A 16,819-nucleotide genomic window follows, 5' to 3' on the forward strand; every position below is an offset into this window, starting at 1 on the left:
GATGACCTACGATATCCAAATTAGGTCGTGTTATAAATTTAAACTAAACTGCTTTTCCATTACAAATTAAATCCAGTTAATTAACTTCATTTTTGTGAACAACTATTTACTTTAGATAATGAGCCAGTATAAATGAACCTCAAGTTTCTTTCCAGTTCACGAATAACTCCATAATCATAAAATTTTCAGATGAATGCAATGACAGTGACAAACAGGACAATTCAAACTTACGCCATCATTAGAACGATACATTTATACATGAATATTGTACTAAAAAAATGCAAAAAAGCTGACCAAATACAATGAGCACCATTCCATACAAAAAATCATACAACACAAGACTACGAGTATATATTTCAACGATGGTTAATGCACAATTTTATTTTTAAACATTTATTCAGTAAGTATGCCACAGGGACACATTTACATTTACATGAAACTCAGACGGCCCATGAACGCATCACAACTGGCATTCCACTCTAGAAATCCAAATGACGCAAAAGGTATACAGAATCTATGTTTTGCTTGGTTCGTTGATGAACTACTTTGATTTAAAAATATTTTAAGCGGGTTACTCACGTATTAAGTCGATATAGCGTTCGATGTAGCGTCGAACGCTATATCGACTTAATACGTGAGTAACCCGCTTAAAATATTTTTAAATATGTATGAGTCTCACGGGAGTTTTATAGTTAAAACTACTTTGATGTCGTGTAAGTGTCGCGGTAAGCGGTAATCGAAGACAATTTAGACAATATATCTAGAGTTTTATTTCTCTGATTGGCATGGAACGTGATTTTCTCGGATCTATTATTTCTGGAAGGATGGTAAAATTTTGTCAATTTTGGTAACATTTTCTGTTCCCAGAAATCGTCATTTTTGGGCACTCTTACAACTTTCATAGAGAATTCAGGGCTAGTCCATATTGCAAATACACAAATAGGTTTATTTGCAATATGCAGTTGTCCCTGAATCTGATAAAACCACTCATGGTTCATATCCATGACAAAGTTCCCGGCTTTGTCTGTTTTGAAACACTTAATTTTTTTATTCTTAATCGCATCGTTGGGGTCGACACCAAATGCGGAAAATGGGCATTTAATTTCCACTACCCCTTCATCGCAGATGCCGTCTGGAGAAGCACCAAGAAAACAGTGGTCTTTGTCTATAAACAACCCGCATTTCTCAATTACTATGTTTTCTTGTGCAGCAAGTTGCGCCAGAGCCTCTCCTTCATTCTCCTTTCCATGTTTTATGGAAGGAACATGGCTCAAGTCATAATTATATAAAACTGTTTTGACCAAAGGTGCCGAATTCAGGTTGGCGCGTCTCTTGCATATTTTCGCAAATATCGATGCTGTTAGAATGCACCTCCTCAATTCTAACCACAATGCGCTTTCAGCCTGTAGAACAGTGCTGCGTTCTATTTCGGACCGGTTAGCTGCCTGTTTTTTAAATGGTTCAAGAAAAGATCTTTGGCCTGATCAAAGTCTTTTTGGTCCATATCTGGGCGCTGGCATTCCTGGCCGTAGTGCCCGTCAGTTTTGGTGAAGAGGATTTTTTTTCTACAGCGCTTAGGTTTCTCTGAGCGAAGCGTGTTTTGCGCATGTCTCTTTCCCTCCACACGTTTCAAAGATAGTCCAGGACTCTTATTCCAAAGTGTTTTATACAAAGTGTGCTGTGCTTTTCCGGTATTAAAAGCCACAATTGCAGCATAGCATCGTGCTTTGTATGAATTTTTCAATGAGTAATTTATCCTCTTGCCACCTACTACTTTTGCAATCATGCTGTTAAATTGCTCAGCTCGGTTGTTAGTATAGTTTGCTAACAGACTTCTAGAGTGGAGTGCCAATTTCGATGCGTTCTTTTGTAGTTTTGTCAGCAAACAAGGTACGAGTGGAACTAAATTTTGCTCAGTTTTTCGTTGTTGCGTGCAATAATAATCAGCACAGTCCCCGTGGTCTCCAAAAATATGGCGTATACTGTTCATGATGTCCACTTGTAAGTTTTTAATTTTAGTTTCGATGGAGTTGTTTTCGTTTCTTCTGAATTTGCTCGCCGAGCGAATAGCAGTATTTAAAGATTTAAAGATTTAAAGATTTTTATTGAACATAATAACATACATTAAGTAACAAATTTGTTCGTAATCAGCTGCATTAGTATTAAACTGTGTCGCAGCTATTTACGCCCACCTCGGAACATAGTGAATTTTATGTTCTACTTACTTATATCTAATAGACACATCAGTTTAGAAGTTTAGTAAACTTAAGTTTACTTAGTTCAAACATGTGGTAATTGTTTTAATTAACATTAAATAAAATTTAATTACAGCGCCTTTACGCTTTCAGGAAGTAATAGTTTAATATTTATGAATATAGTGAAACATATTTAACATGCTCATTCAAATAGTAACTCAGTCTCATAATAATTGAGGTTCTGTAAAAAGTTTTTTAGTTTTTTCTTGCATTCCCAGTATGACAGTTGATAAATAGGTAGCAAAGAATTTACTTTGTTATACAATTTAGCCGAGAGATAGTCATAGTGACGTCTAACCAGAGCAATGCGAGTAGGTTTAAGATTGCATACACGGCCAGCACGTCGCTTTGGTTGTTTTTTAACATAAGGAATTTCAATATGTTTACGTAAAATAATTTTTAGAACAAATAATTGTCTAACAGTTAAGACCTTAGCCATTTGGTATAATTCAGAAGTAGGAAATCGGATAGGTTTAGAAAACATGACTTTAAGCACAGCCCTTTGAGCTCTCTCCAAGCGTAAGAGTCTTGTTTTCCCCGTCCCGCCCCAGGCCGTCAAACAGTACGTTAATATAGACTCGGCCATAGAGAAGTAGACTGTTTTAAGAATTGATTGGTCAGCCACATTTCTAAGAGTCTTGAAGACGTAAATCAATTTTCTTATTCTACTCACCGCTGCCTCCACCTGGTCACTCCAGGTCATTAAGGAGTCAATTGCAACACCAAGATACTTTACACTGCCAGATTGCGTTAGCTCACTGCAACTGCACAAAGAAGCATCATTGGGACTACAGCTATGAGCATAGACAGGCATCAAAGTTGTCGGTAACGATGATGCTTTAGGAGCAAAGGTGACATAAGTAGTTTTGCTAACATTTATTGTTAGTAGGTTTGAAGCTAACCATTGCATCACTATCCTTAATGTGTCTACGGCCAGCATACGTGCTTCCTCCCATGTTGGTGCGTGCACAAGAAGAGCAGTATCGTCTGCATAAGCAAAAATGTTAACATTATTGATTTTAAGTTTGCATAAATCGTTAACATATATCAAAAATAATGTTGGCCCTAGGACGCTACCTTGGGGTACGCCAAACGAAAGACTCACTTCATCACTTGTATAATTACCTATACGAACTTGCTGCGTACGACTACTAAGGTAGCTTTTAAACATGTCATGCACGATTCCCCTTACACCGATGCATTCTAATTTGGCCAAAAGTATAGGAACAGAGACAGTGTCAAAGGCCTTGGACAGATCTAGAAAAATACCAATAGCTTTTTGCTTGGAGTTGAAATTATTAATTATGGAGTTTGTGAGAGCTAGTACAGCATCCTCTGTAGATTTCCCACTGCGAAAACCGAATTGATTATCAGAAAGTATTGAATATGTATCCAGATATTTTATCAGACGAGTATTAAGGATTTTTTCAAGAATTTTAGAAAGTGTAGTTAATACGGATATAGGTCTATAATTATTGACACTGTCTCTGTCTCCGCCCTTATGTATGGGATGTACAAGTGCTTTCTTAAATACCCGAGGAAATATTCCAGACGACAAACATAGGTTATAAACATGAGTTAATATAGGCACAAGAACGTGACGCGCGGCTTTAAGTAGTGTCGCTGGTATACTATCCCAACCAACAGCACAATTTCGTAGTCCCATTATTATGCGTTCAACCTCCTCTTTATCCGTTTCAATTAACACCATAGAATTAGCTGGATTGCAAGTTTCCATAGGTGTGCTCTGTATAATGTTGGATTTCTCAGTAAGTTTTGACGCGAGCTTCGCCCCGATGCTACCAAAGTATTCATTTACCGAATCAGTTGCAGCCTTAGGATTTTCTTTTAATGTAAGTAGGTTGTGTGACGAGGATGTCTTTTGGTCAATATTAGTTATATTTTTAATGAGCTTCCACGTAGCCTTAGGGTTCGCTTTTGCTTTTTGGAACTCCATTTGCTCATGCGATTTTTTAACTTTTTTAAGCAAATTTGTACAGAAATTTCTATATCGCGTGTATGTTAATTTTGCTAGATGGTCATGAGGGTTTCTTTTACTTGACTTATATAAACGATCACGATTTCTGACACAACGTAACAAACCAGGTGTCATCCAGGGCTTGATAGTGCGCATTTTGCTAGTAATAACGACAGTTTTAGAGTTAGCTTTGATAATTTCATTTAATGTAGTAACCAGTGAGTATGCAGCTTTTTCAGCATCGGTAATTGATACAATAAAAGAAAAATCCCTTTTTTCAATTTCTTTCTTGCAAGCTGTTTCGTCAAAAATTGTTTGGTTACGTGAGGTTTTATTTAATATTCTTTTACGTCTACAACAGAGGATAACAGGGCTATGATCAGTAATGAGTGAGTCTAAAATTATTGTAACAGACGTTGTATTCGTTTTAAGGAACACGTGATCCAGACAGCTATTATTCCTAGTAGGGAACATATGAGCAGGCAGCATCGCGTTAGCTGCAGCAAGAGTAAGATAAGGGTCCGCATTATTATCACCGCTTCCTGGTATTATGTTAATATTAATATCGCCAACTAGGACAACTGACTTAAAACAATTTAAAGAGGAAAGTGTGTCTTGTAAGCCGATCATCTGTTAGGAGTTTGCGTTCACGTAATGGGATCGAAGTATCTTTTTGCAATTGCATGTTTTTACCGTTATAGTTTCGCAACAGGTGATTAGTGCACTCTATTTTTTCAATATGTACGTCCGGATATGGTCGACTCTCAAGAATACTCTTGTAGGTGCTGGAATCTCCATCGGCTATCAAAGTTTTGTATATTAAATTTCTTTCTGCAATTGAACATTTAAAACCTTCTACTAATATCGCTGACTCCATGCTTGTGGCTGACCCATGATGATTTTTACTGCACTGATGTTCACGAGGAGGAACCTTTTTATTTTGAGCACGTGCACATATCACGCAATACCGATTACGTACCCCAACATGCAATACTTTACCGGTATGTTCGCCAACGATGGCTGCCACACCAGATAAAGCAGAGTAATTTGTTCTGTATGAACGTTTACTCCAACAGGCGTCTGCTTCTACTGGTATCATTGCTATTCCTGCATCATTGACATCGCCCCGTATTATTGCGGCTTCTCGTTCGTCTTCGGCAGCTTTCTGCATAGTTTGCTCAGCAGTTATACGCCATATTTCTGCAACATCGTCGTGTGTAGAGCTGTACAAATTGAACGACATAGTTGGTAAATCCATCGAGGCATTGATTTCATTAAGATTTGACCATCCAATTCCGGTCACGATTGCTCCAGATACTGCTCCAGCGTTGACGTCGAGTTTCATAGCATCATCGTCGCAAGTGTTAAGTACAAATTTTAAACCGCACATACGACATTTATAAGAAAATACCGATTTGAGTCCGGTTTGTTTTTCTTGAACTATTTTCAGATTGCTCAGCCTACAACCGATTTATCACCATGTGATTCAATAGCAGTTAACTGTGTCATAAAATATTCAAAATCAATCACTCTCCGCCCCTGAACGACATAATTAGGTACCTGAAACAATTTCAATATTTAAGGAATGTAAGGGAGTTTATTTCAGTGATTTCACATATCTAACCTATTAGTATAAGATGTTTCCTATCTAGTTATTTTATTCCTATTGAACTTTTTTGTTCTTTTATTTGTCTAATTATTTTTCTATCTAGTGTGAAATATTTCCATTCAATATTTAGTTATTTATATAAGTATTTTTCTATCTAGTGTAAGATAATTTCAATAAATATTTAGTTATTTTATTTATGTAAGTTTTTTTTTATATGTATAATATGTGTAAAAAGAATGTCCTATAATCTATTTATTTATTTTATTATTTAAATAAAAATTTAGTTAAACTTACTTCGGAATCTTCTATTTCTTTTTCTATTGTAAGGGATATTTCTTCCGCCTCATTCCGCTCTTCAATCTCTTCATCAAACTGTACATTTTGTTGTGGTGATTTACCGTTATCATTTTGAAATGTTGTTTGGTCATTGTCATCTAAAGTTTGGTCATTGATCTAAAAAAAGGTAAAAGTACTTAAATATTTCGCCCTAAGTGAAAGTATTAATTTTTACTTGATAATTTGCTTACAAAACTCGTACAGACTGATAGACAGCCACACACACACACACACACACACACACACACATACAGACAAATACTTTATATAGAAACTATAAAGAAAAACTTGACGAAATTCCTCCTGCTTCCTGAGGGGCGTCTGCGGCCAACGAAAGACTGATAGAAATCTAAATATAAATTTCCAGAACTCAAATAAATAACCTATGTACGGCTTGGCAAAAAGGAAAAGAAATGGAACTATTCATCAACACTATCAGCAACACTTACATTTCTCATACAAAAGTGTCAAAATAGTTGCCACATGCAAAGTGGTTTACATAAACGGTGGTGCCCCTATTATTTTCTGCTCTTTTTTGCCAGCGTGTAACTGAAAGACTCAATAAGTGTAGTTATGGTTTTTACCTCGTTGAAGGGATCGGTTTGTTGAACATTGGGACCATTACTTATAGGAGCATTACTATTATTTGAAACTTGTAGCTTTTTCAATCTGAAATGATTTGTAATAATATCAATATAATTAAAACATCTTATTCCAAAAAGATAAATAAAATGCTTGAAATTGTTAATTGTTAGAAATTTAATCTTTCTACATATGACAGGTGTCGATAATATCAGAAAATATAATTAAGGCATAAGACGATTAAAACTTTCGACGATTAAAAGTTTCATTTCAGTTCTGTAAATATTTATAAATAATATTATTGTGACATACCTTAGAGCTTCTCTTGCATTCTGTAAAACGCAACGGTTCCATTTTTTTCGTTTTTGAAGGCATTGGTATTTTTTGTCTTTCCCCATTGCTAGTACCAGTGTTAAACTGAAACCAATTTATAATAAGTATTAGAAAATATACTTATGCAAAAACTAGAAATTTTGGTTTAATTATCAAACTTCGATTATTAATATCACGTGTCAAAGATCTTGTTGAGACGAATCAGACGAACCCAAACACGAAGTGGTTTCAAGACCTGGTTGATGAGAACTCATGACTACCATCTGACTTCATCATCAGAACCTGGGTAGCATCTCTTGTCAAAGATCTTGTTGAGACGAATCAAACGAGCCCAAACACGATGTGGTTTTAAGACCTGGTTGATGAGAACTCATGACTACCATCTGACTTCATCATCAGACCCTGGGTAGCATCTCTTGTCAAAGATCTTGTTGAGACGAATCAAACGAGCCCAAACACGATGTGGTTTTAAGACCTGGTTGATGAGAACTCATGACTACCATCTGACTTCATCATCAGATCCTGGGTACCATCTCTTGTCAAAGATCTTGTTGAGACGAACCAAACGAGCCCAAACACGAAATGGTTTCAAGACCTGGTTGATGAGAACTCATGACTACCTTCCGGCTTCATCATCAGATCCTGGGTACCATCACCTCTTGTCAAAGATCTTGTTGAGGCAAATCAAACGAGCCCAAACACGAAATGGTTTCAAGACCTGGTTGATGAGAACTCATGACTACCTTCCGGCTTCATCATCAGATCCTGGGTACCATCACCTCTTGTCAAAGATCTTGTTGAGGCGAATCAAAAGAGCCCAAACACGAAATGGTTTCAAGATCTGGTTGATGAGAACTCATGACTACCATCTGACTTCGTCATCAGATCCTGAGTACCATCTATTGTCAAAGATTTTGTTGAGACGAGTCAGTAACCTAAAATTATATTCAATAATAAATAATACTTACTAAAAATATTAGTCAAGTTAATTAGTTACTTACCAAAGTCGTCAACCCAAGGATCAAAGTTTTCGGTCGCAGTATACATGCAACAGTACATCCAAACACGCACACAAGTGCGGTTTTGGACACGGCGGGTGCCGCACACAATGACAAAATAACTTCGCGATCGTCGAGCCGCGTGCGGAGCGGACTAACACACGTCCTGCCTCTACAAGCTCTGCCGCGGTACTGACATCGCAAGCGCGCGTAACCGGTAATAAGGAGGCATTTTTAAAAAATCGTCAAAAATATTAAATTGCAATTAATAGAAAACTTTTGCATAAAATCTGTTTAAGTAAGCGTTGCAGATTATTTTTATATTAAAACTACTTTAAAAACAAGTAAGTTTTCAAAGGAATTGACACTTATTCTGAGGTGATTTCTGAAACAAATTGGATTCATCATATCCTCATTTACTCTATTCTAAAGCCTTATAACAAAGAAGTAGTCTCAGAAGATTGTAGTACTTACAGGATATACATAATACATATTTACCACTTGAAGCATTCAAAACTATCCAAATTTTACAAATTAGGCGGACTAAGTCAGCACTTTTTGCGGGTTTTCCTAAACATGCACCAGAAAAAAAATCATAATTAATTAAGTGAGTTAGTTTTTAAAAATCCAGTCTCACAACATGTAAGTTAAGAAGATGTCCTAACCGAATCCTGAACTTAATAAGTCTTTTAGATGACGGAAAGTGTAGCATTTTGCCGACTAAAACTATCAATTTTACATTATTACGACGTTTTCGTTGAATGCCCTCTTAATAAGGGATAGGGATAGCGATAGGGATAGCGATAGGGATAGCGATAGGGATAGGGATAGCGATAGCGTTAGCGATAGCGATAGCGATAGCGATAGCGATAGCGATAGCGATAGCGATAGCTATAGCGATACGGATACGGATACGGATAATATGGGTATCGTCAGAGGGATACGGATAATCGGTCGGCGGTCTCTTACAATCAATGTGCTCTAAGACGATCGTTGTTTGCTTGCTTGAAGATTACGTTTGCGATAAGTATAAGCAAAATGTAAAAAATTGTAAGGGATAATAGAAAAAAGTACTTTTTACCCACCGATCATAGTGTCTAAATACGGGCTATGTGGGATGTTTATAAAGGTTTCCCCAGCGTATATAGAATTACCTACGCTGTGGTCGATGTGTAATATTTCTACAATCATTGCAAGCAAAAGTATTATGTGCAATCGAAATAATCGCAGATAAATATACCTACAGAGAAACCTACGGTCCCTACGGATCCAAATGAAAATCTTAATGAATACTTTTATTACGCGGGCGAAGCCGCGGGTAAAAGCTAGTAAAGGAATAAACTCATTTGTTTATGAACAATACGTTTATTCTTATAGAGACGCGGTAGCGTGTCAAGCCAGGTTCAAGTAACAAAAGTAGCAAGCAGCATCGTGTGTAATATTACACGAACCATTTGGAGCCACATTTGACCCCCTTCTAACTCAAAAACGATTTCACATAAACGTGTTATAATTCAACGTAAAAAGAAACCAACGCGCGTAGTAAAGGTATGAGCTATAAGCGCTCCTCAATAAGCCCGGTACTAGCAGCCCGCCTTACTGCGTTTTCACATTATCCGATCCGATATCGGATGTCGGAAGGATTTCAAAGGCAAAAATCCAAGACGGCGCCTTAAATGTACGGGATATCGGTCCTACTTCCGATATCGGATCGGATAATGTGAAAACGCACTTACCCCGCGCGCGCGCGCAGCCCTTTATAAGCCACCGCGCGGTCGGCGCTCGCTCATCCCAGTCGTCCTCAAAACGTCGACGTAAGACCGCCCCACAAGGATGGGGCGCGACCAGATACAGCCCTCACAGCGCCCAGCGCGGAAGGGACTACACACACCCCAGCAGGGGTGTTGAACGACATTACAGCAGCGCTCGCTCAGTTTGTCTCGCGCAGCGATCCGATCACATTGTAGCTGACTTGACGAGCAAAGCATCACGACCGCCCAGTATTGCTTTGGTAGGATAAATTCATAAATAAAATTCCTAACTATCTTCCGTCTCTACTTCGATGGGAGCTCCGTTAGTGCATGCTCCCGATCATACACCACAGACACTCAACTGGAGCAGGCAATTCCTGCTTTTCGGCAGCCGCATCGCACCCCACACCCAGTCTTGCATCGGAAAAATATAGTTTTGAGAATGGAGTCAGGTGCCACTGGGTCGTTGGTTGTCACTGGCTTTCATATGCCATCGCCTCTTCTAGTTCATCCCCATTCAGTAGGTGGTAAATTAATTGTACGTTAAATACAAAAATATTTGTACGCCTTTTTTTTCGGATTCAATAAGTAAAATTTTCCTAAAATAGAGGTAAGTTTAGCACGTGCATTCAATATTCAAGCAGGCGTGTGGTGTATGCTCGGGAGCATGCACTAACGGAGCTCCCATCGAAGTAGAGACGGAAGATAGTTAGAAATTTTATTTATGAATTTATCCCATCAAAGCATCGAGTACATACCCTAATAGAGTAGAAATGTTATTTAATTTGTTCGAGAACGATTCCGCCAACTCGCAGCTACTCATATCCCCTCTCACTGCGCTCCCATTGGCTGATACAAGGTCAAGTGATAGGTGCTAGGGATGAGGTAGTGCGTAAGTAAGGTTTATCGATAACGATATTTTAACCCCTTACGCGCTTTATGCACCACCGTCTGTGCAAGCCCCAAAAGTCTGTAACATTACATGCACACACGGTGGAGCAAAAATCTGTTACATAAAACACGGTATACAAAAAGGGAAAGCTATTTCTTGGAAGTAAAAATGGCATAATAATCAGATTATAATTATTTTAAGTAAAAATCATTAAATTTTCCAATCCCTAATCCCTCCCTAATCCTCCCTGTTGGGTGCACCCATATTTCCATCTGGGGTCCCTCAGGCGCTTAAAACTCGTAGGGATCTCCTTCTGCTCGCCGGCGAGCGCTTGAGGTGCTTGAATCCACACGTGGCTCTGGTTCTTTTGCAGAAGTGCTTCGCCGCTCCGAAGATCACATATTTACTGCGTACAGCTCCAGTTTGGACATTTCCCGACGAGATCCGCAACTTTGACGCCGCCATCAAGTCCACGGTAGAGTCAATCGTCAATATCTCCCTAGACGAGAGCCAGTGGACTCAAGCCGCTTTGCCGGTCCGCCACGGGGGTATTGGGGTTCGGTGTCTGCAGAATATAAGTCTGCCGGCGTTCCTGGCGTCAGCCCATGGGGTGGGGGCCTCGTTGCTAGCATTTTATCACTGGATGGTAGCGAGGCAACCGTGCCGTATGCGGCTGACGCGTTAAGGGAATGGCTGGCCCTAAATCCTGGTGCCACCGTGCCAGAAAATCCCAAAGTGCAACGGGCGTGGGATGATGTGGGCTGCAGGGCTGTGCTTGGCGGTCTTGTCGATGGTTCTGTGGGTGTTGACCGGGCTAGGCTTTTGGCTGTATCAGAGCCAGAGTCAGGGGCATGGTTACACGCGCTACCCTCGCCTCAATTAGGTACCTTGCTCGACGGTGACTCTTTGCGGGTGTCCGTTGCTCTCCGCTTGGGCTGCGATGTATGTCAACCACATTTATGCATTTGCGGTTCCATGGTGGAGGCTAGCGGACATCATGCTTTGAGTTGCCGTCGTTGTACGGGCAGGCATCCGCGTCACCATGCTCTCAACGACATCGTCCAGAGGGCACTAAAGTCGGCTGGTGTGCCGTCCATCCTTGAGCCGCCGGGTCTTAGCCGCACGGATGGCAAACGCCCCGATGGCCTGACCTTGATCCCATGGGAGAGGGGGCGGTGTTTGGTGTGGGACGCTACGTGTGTCAACACCTTCGCCGCTTCTCACATTGGGCGCACAACCCGCAGCGCTGGGGCTGCGGCGGAATTCCAGGCGGCGTCAAAGCGGCAGAAATATGCGCCCTTGGGCCCGGGGTACATTTTTGTTCCTTTTGCGGTGGAGACGGCGGGCTGCTGGGGCGCGGACGCGAAGCATTTTGTGCGTGACGTGGGCCGTCGACTTAGGTTAAAGGGAGAAGACCCGCGCTCCGAATCGTTTCTGGTGCAAAGGCTGGCCATAGCGATCCAACGGGGTAATGCCGCAAGCATTATGGGCACTTTTGCACCGGAGGCGGTGCGGAGCGGTATTGACTAATTACCGTTTGTAATTATTTTTAGTTAAGGCTTTTTTTTTTGACATTGTATTTCAAATAACTATACATTAATAAATTACAATTTATCCCTAATTATGTATCTTCGATTTTTTCAAGTTGTGTTTTTTATTTCGATTTAAATAGCAATTTATTATTTTACAAAGTACTTGAACGTGATATTTAAATTAATACGTACATATATCAGATAGAGATTTTACGAAATCGTATCACCTAAATATACCCAAAACATATCTAATTACACCTAAGAATTAGGTACCTAATACATCAGTACATATAATCAATCAAGCTTAACATAATCGATAATATACAATTATTCGACATAAACCATTAATTTAATGCAAACATAAGTGCAAGATAACTTTCTCGTTTGTTTATTTAAATAGTGTGATCATTATGTAGTAGGTACACACAATAATATTCCTTACTCATTACTTAAATATCGATACACCACTTGATGCTATAAATTAAGCATGTACAACACTAGTGCAGACTGAAAAGAGATGGTGTGATGTGAATTGAGTTACGTGGAAGCAAGAGATAACGACATACGTCTAGCCTGCGTCATCACCTTTCACGTTTGTTGTCCAGTTTAACTTGATCTCCGGACAAAATTTAATATAAAGTAGTTTATAATTTAAAATCGTAACTTACCGATGAAAAGTTATTCCTTATGTTTTAAAGTCAGATGTTTTGCTGTTTTTTCTACGAAACTGAATAGAACAGCACGCCATTATAATAATAGTAAAATAAACTATAATTTATTTCGTAATTCGCAGAGACGTACGCACGGATCCAAAACTGGTTTTGTACTGTTTTAGTGAGAGCGAGCGCTAACATTTATAAGTGACAAATCACATATCCGTTGCGCAGACGGACAGCCCCATATTACCACTCTATTGGGATATGTCCTCGATGCATCAAAGCAATACCGGGCGGTCGTGATGCTTTGCTCGTCAAGTCAGCTACAATGTGATCGGATCGCTGCGCGAGCGCTGCTGTAATGTCGTTCAACACCCCTGCTGGGGTGTGAGTAGCCCCTTCCGCGCTGGGCGCTGTGAGGGATGTATCTGGTCGCGCCCCATCCTTGTGGGGCGGTCTCACGTCGACGTTTTGAGAACGACTGGGATGAGCGAGCGCCGGCCGCGCGGTGGCTTATAAAGGGCTGCGCGCGCGCGCGGGGTAAGTGAGTTTTCACATTATCCGATCCGATATCGGAAGTAGGACCGATATCCCGTACATTTAAGGCGCCGTCTTGGATTTTTGTCTTTGAAATCCTTCCGACATCCGATATCGGATCGGATAATGTGAAAACGCACTAAGGCGGGCTGCTAGTACCAGGCTTATTGAGGAGCGCTTATAGCTCATACTTTTACTACGCGCGTTGGTTTCTTTTTACGTTGCATTATAACACGTTTATGTGAAATAGTTTTTGAGTTAGAAGGGGGTCAAATATGGCTCCAAACGGTTCGTGTAATATTACACACGGTGCTGCTTGCTAGTTTTGTTACTTAAACCTGGCTTGACACGCTACCGCGTCTCTATAAGAATAAACGTATTGTTCATAAACAAATGAGTTTATTCCTTTATTGTCCATCTTTTCCCTTCCATATCTCATGAACTATTGGTCCCAGATAAAAAGTGTATAAGACTTTTTTGTAGAGAATTTTATGAAGATTACTTGTGTTTCAGAACATTTTTTGCTATGTGCCACAGTTTAAGAGTTATTCGCGAAAAACTAAAAAAAGGGACCTTTACATCCCCCTCCACCCGTTAGCTCCTCCCCTACCCATCAGTACTTTGAGTATGTGGATTAGAACACCATTCCCTACAACTATGCCAAAATTCGCCTATACACGAATTGTGGACGTGGTTTAGGCGACAGTAAGCCTTTTATCCCTCTTGCTGAACTGAAGGCTATGTTCCGGTCTTAAATGAAAGAACTTCTCCTTGCTCTTTGTTTTATTACAATGCCAATCTCATACTGAACAGTTTGGGTTACAATCACAGTCGATATTAACAATACAATACACAAATTCCTAAAATTATCACAGCTTGGTTATACGGTTGCTTTTCCTAGTTTTTCCATAATGCCGATTATATCTTTTTTCACGGTGACATCTGTCAAGATTTATGCGGTTCCCGCCTAATGTTTTATTTTTTTAAAAGGGCCAATCTTATTAAGGCACGTTTATATCTACCGATAATTTGATAAAGGCCAGTATACATATAAAATCAATGAAAATTATGAACTTAATGTCGAAAGCTAACAATTCTTATGTGGAAAAATTCTGGATCGACCAACTTAATGACATAATCAGAGGGCGGAATTGCTCATGGCAAAAATCAAACGTCAATAGAGTTGGAACGTTGAATTCTATCGACTATCGATTACACTGAAATTATCAGTATATTGTTGAGTTGTTTTCGACGTAAGTACGACAAGGATACTTTTTTATCCATTTGTTGACTGTTTTTCGTTTTGGATTAACCATTTTTTTCAAACGTGAATTAGTTTCAAAAGGACTAGTGACAGAAATGGTAATTATATGTCATATAAGCTTATAAGCTTGCCATAAAGAAGTTTCGTGTCCGTAAAGTACAGAAGTCATTTGTTGGGCAATGCATTCATTTTTATTATAACTATTATAAGTTACCTGACACTGCTTTGAGATTACCCCTCCCAGCTCTTAAGAACTACTTAAAAAAATCATTGATGTTAAAGGCTTATTACAGAGTCGAGGACTATTTGACAGACAAACATGCATGGCCCGAACCAGAAACTACAAAAAACGAATAGCAATTAAAATAATTGTATTATGTATAGAGGACACAGTTCAGATAAGAAAGCACATCAAATATTTTATATTTTATGTTGTGTAGGTAAATTACATATTTAATGATATTGAGATTCATATTATCTTTTTTCTTCTGTGACAATTTGATATGTTTTCTCTGAAGAAGAACGACGTATTATTAAGCAATAATATAATTTATTGAAATTAATTTCCATAGAGTACCTAGTCTGTTCATATTCTTTGATGAATACTTTTGCATGTTAAATTGTATCTTGTTATTTAATGCATGTTAATTATAAGATGTAATGTTTTGAAAAGAAGTTGCCTGCCGAGTTTCTTGCCGGTCCCGTAGTGGATACCCCCCTCCCAACTGAGGGGGGACTGAAATCTTCTCGAGGCTGAGGCGTAGGGTTAGAGCCGGCGTAGCTTTATCTGACGTTCATATGCGCATTGTAATATGCCTACTTGAAAAATAAATATTTCATTTTCATTTCATTTTCATTTTCATACAATTTACTTTTAATTTAATCAAAGAGGTCAAAATCAAATGGTCGAATAGCTAATCAAAAAGGTTAATGTTAAAGTCAGAAATGTAAAAGGAGACTGAATTTATCGATAGCTGAAAATGTCGATAAAATTTAACATTCCAACTCTATTGACGTTTGATTTTTGCCATGAGCAATTCCGCCCTCTGGACATAATTAGTTGTGCTAATGAAATCCACCGAACAAACAATAGCTTAGAGGGGTGGCACCGCCGTTTTAACTCTCGAATGAAAGGCAGGCCACCTTCATCAATTTTCTATGGAAATTGAAAAAACCGGCCAAGAGCGTGTCGGGCCACGCTCAGTGTAGGGTTCCGTAGTTTTCCATATTTTTCTCAAAAACTACTGAACCTATCAAGTTCAAAACAATTTTCCTAGAAAGTGTTTATAATGTTCTACTTTTGTGATTTTTTTCATATTTTTTAAACATATGGTTCAAAAGTTAGAGGGGGGGGGGACGCACTTATTTTTCCTTTAGGAGCGATTATTTCCGAAAATATTAATATTATCAAAACACGATCTGAGTAAACCCTTATTTATTTTTAAATACCTATCCAACAATATATCACACGTTGGGGTTGGAATTAAAAAAAATATCAGCCCCCACTTTACATGTAGGGGGGGTACCCTAATAGAACATTGTTTTCCATTTTTTATTTTTGCACTTTGTTGGCGTGATTGATATACATATTGGTACCAAATTTCAACTTTCTAGTGCTAACGGTTACTGAGATTATCCGCGGACGGACGGACGGACGGACGGACGGACAGACAGACAGACATGGCGAAACTATAAGGGTTCCTAGTTGACTACGGAACCCTAAAAAGAAGCACAATGGCAAAATCTAAAACTTAAACAAAATCTCTTCGAAGGTAACTCAAGAAGGAAGATCGATATTTTATTGCACTCAAGGTACAATAATCAATTGAAAATCTTGCTTGAGGGGGACATCTCAGCTTTTTATTTCTTGCAGAAGATGTGTAATATTAATTAATTATAAAAAATAATACAAACTTCAAACTTTTTATTTTGCAAGAATACACGTAAATACATACAGTAATAACTTTAGGTTTTATTATTTGTAATAAGATTACTTAGTTAATTGACCAAACCAAGAAGCTGCATATTTTTGTTTCAAAGTTTTTATTAAAGTTATAAACTATTAAAAGCCAATTATTTATTCCCTTCGCTTAGTT

At 38.8% G+C, this 16,819-nt stretch overlaps 1 protein-coding gene across 1 annotated transcript; it reads right to left on the minus strand.

The window, feature by feature from the left end:
- Positions 1-5,688: 5,688 nt before the first annotated feature.
- On the minus strand, positions 5,689-7,158 carry LOC125241908. Its single transcript, XM_048150613.1, has 4 exons — positions 7,073-7,158; positions 6,763-6,847; positions 6,137-6,295; positions 5,689-5,793 (listed from the first exon to the last, which is right to left on the minus strand). Exons 1-4 carry the CDS (start codon positions 7,156-7,158, stop codon positions 5,689-5,691), a joined length of 435 nt encoding a protein of 144 aa, XP_048006570.1.
- Positions 7,159-16,819: the final 9,661 nt, after the last annotated feature.

The sequence above is a fragment of the Leguminivora glycinivorella genome, chromosome Z, assembly GCF_023078275.1.
Source record: "Leguminivora glycinivorella isolate SPB_JAAS2020 chromosome Z, LegGlyc_1.1, whole genome shotgun sequence".
NCBI classification, from domain to species: Eukaryota; Metazoa; Arthropoda; class Insecta; order Lepidoptera; family Tortricidae; genus Leguminivora; species Leguminivora glycinivorella.

Excerpts from the sequence above, each read along its gene's own strand:
- LOC125241908 (XM_048150613.1), bottom strand. The coding sequence starts at position 7,158 with ATGGGGAAAGACAAAAAATACCAATGCCTTCAAAAACGAAAAAAATGG. Across the intron at positions 6,296-6,762 it reads AAACCGATCCCTTCAACGAG|ATCAATGACCAAACTTTAGA; the intron begins GTAAAAACCATA and ends ACCTTTTTTTAG. Across the intron at positions 5,794-6,136 it reads AAGAAATAGAAGATTCCGAA|GTACCTAATTATGTCGTTCA; the intron begins GTAAGTTTAACT and ends AAATTGTTTCAG.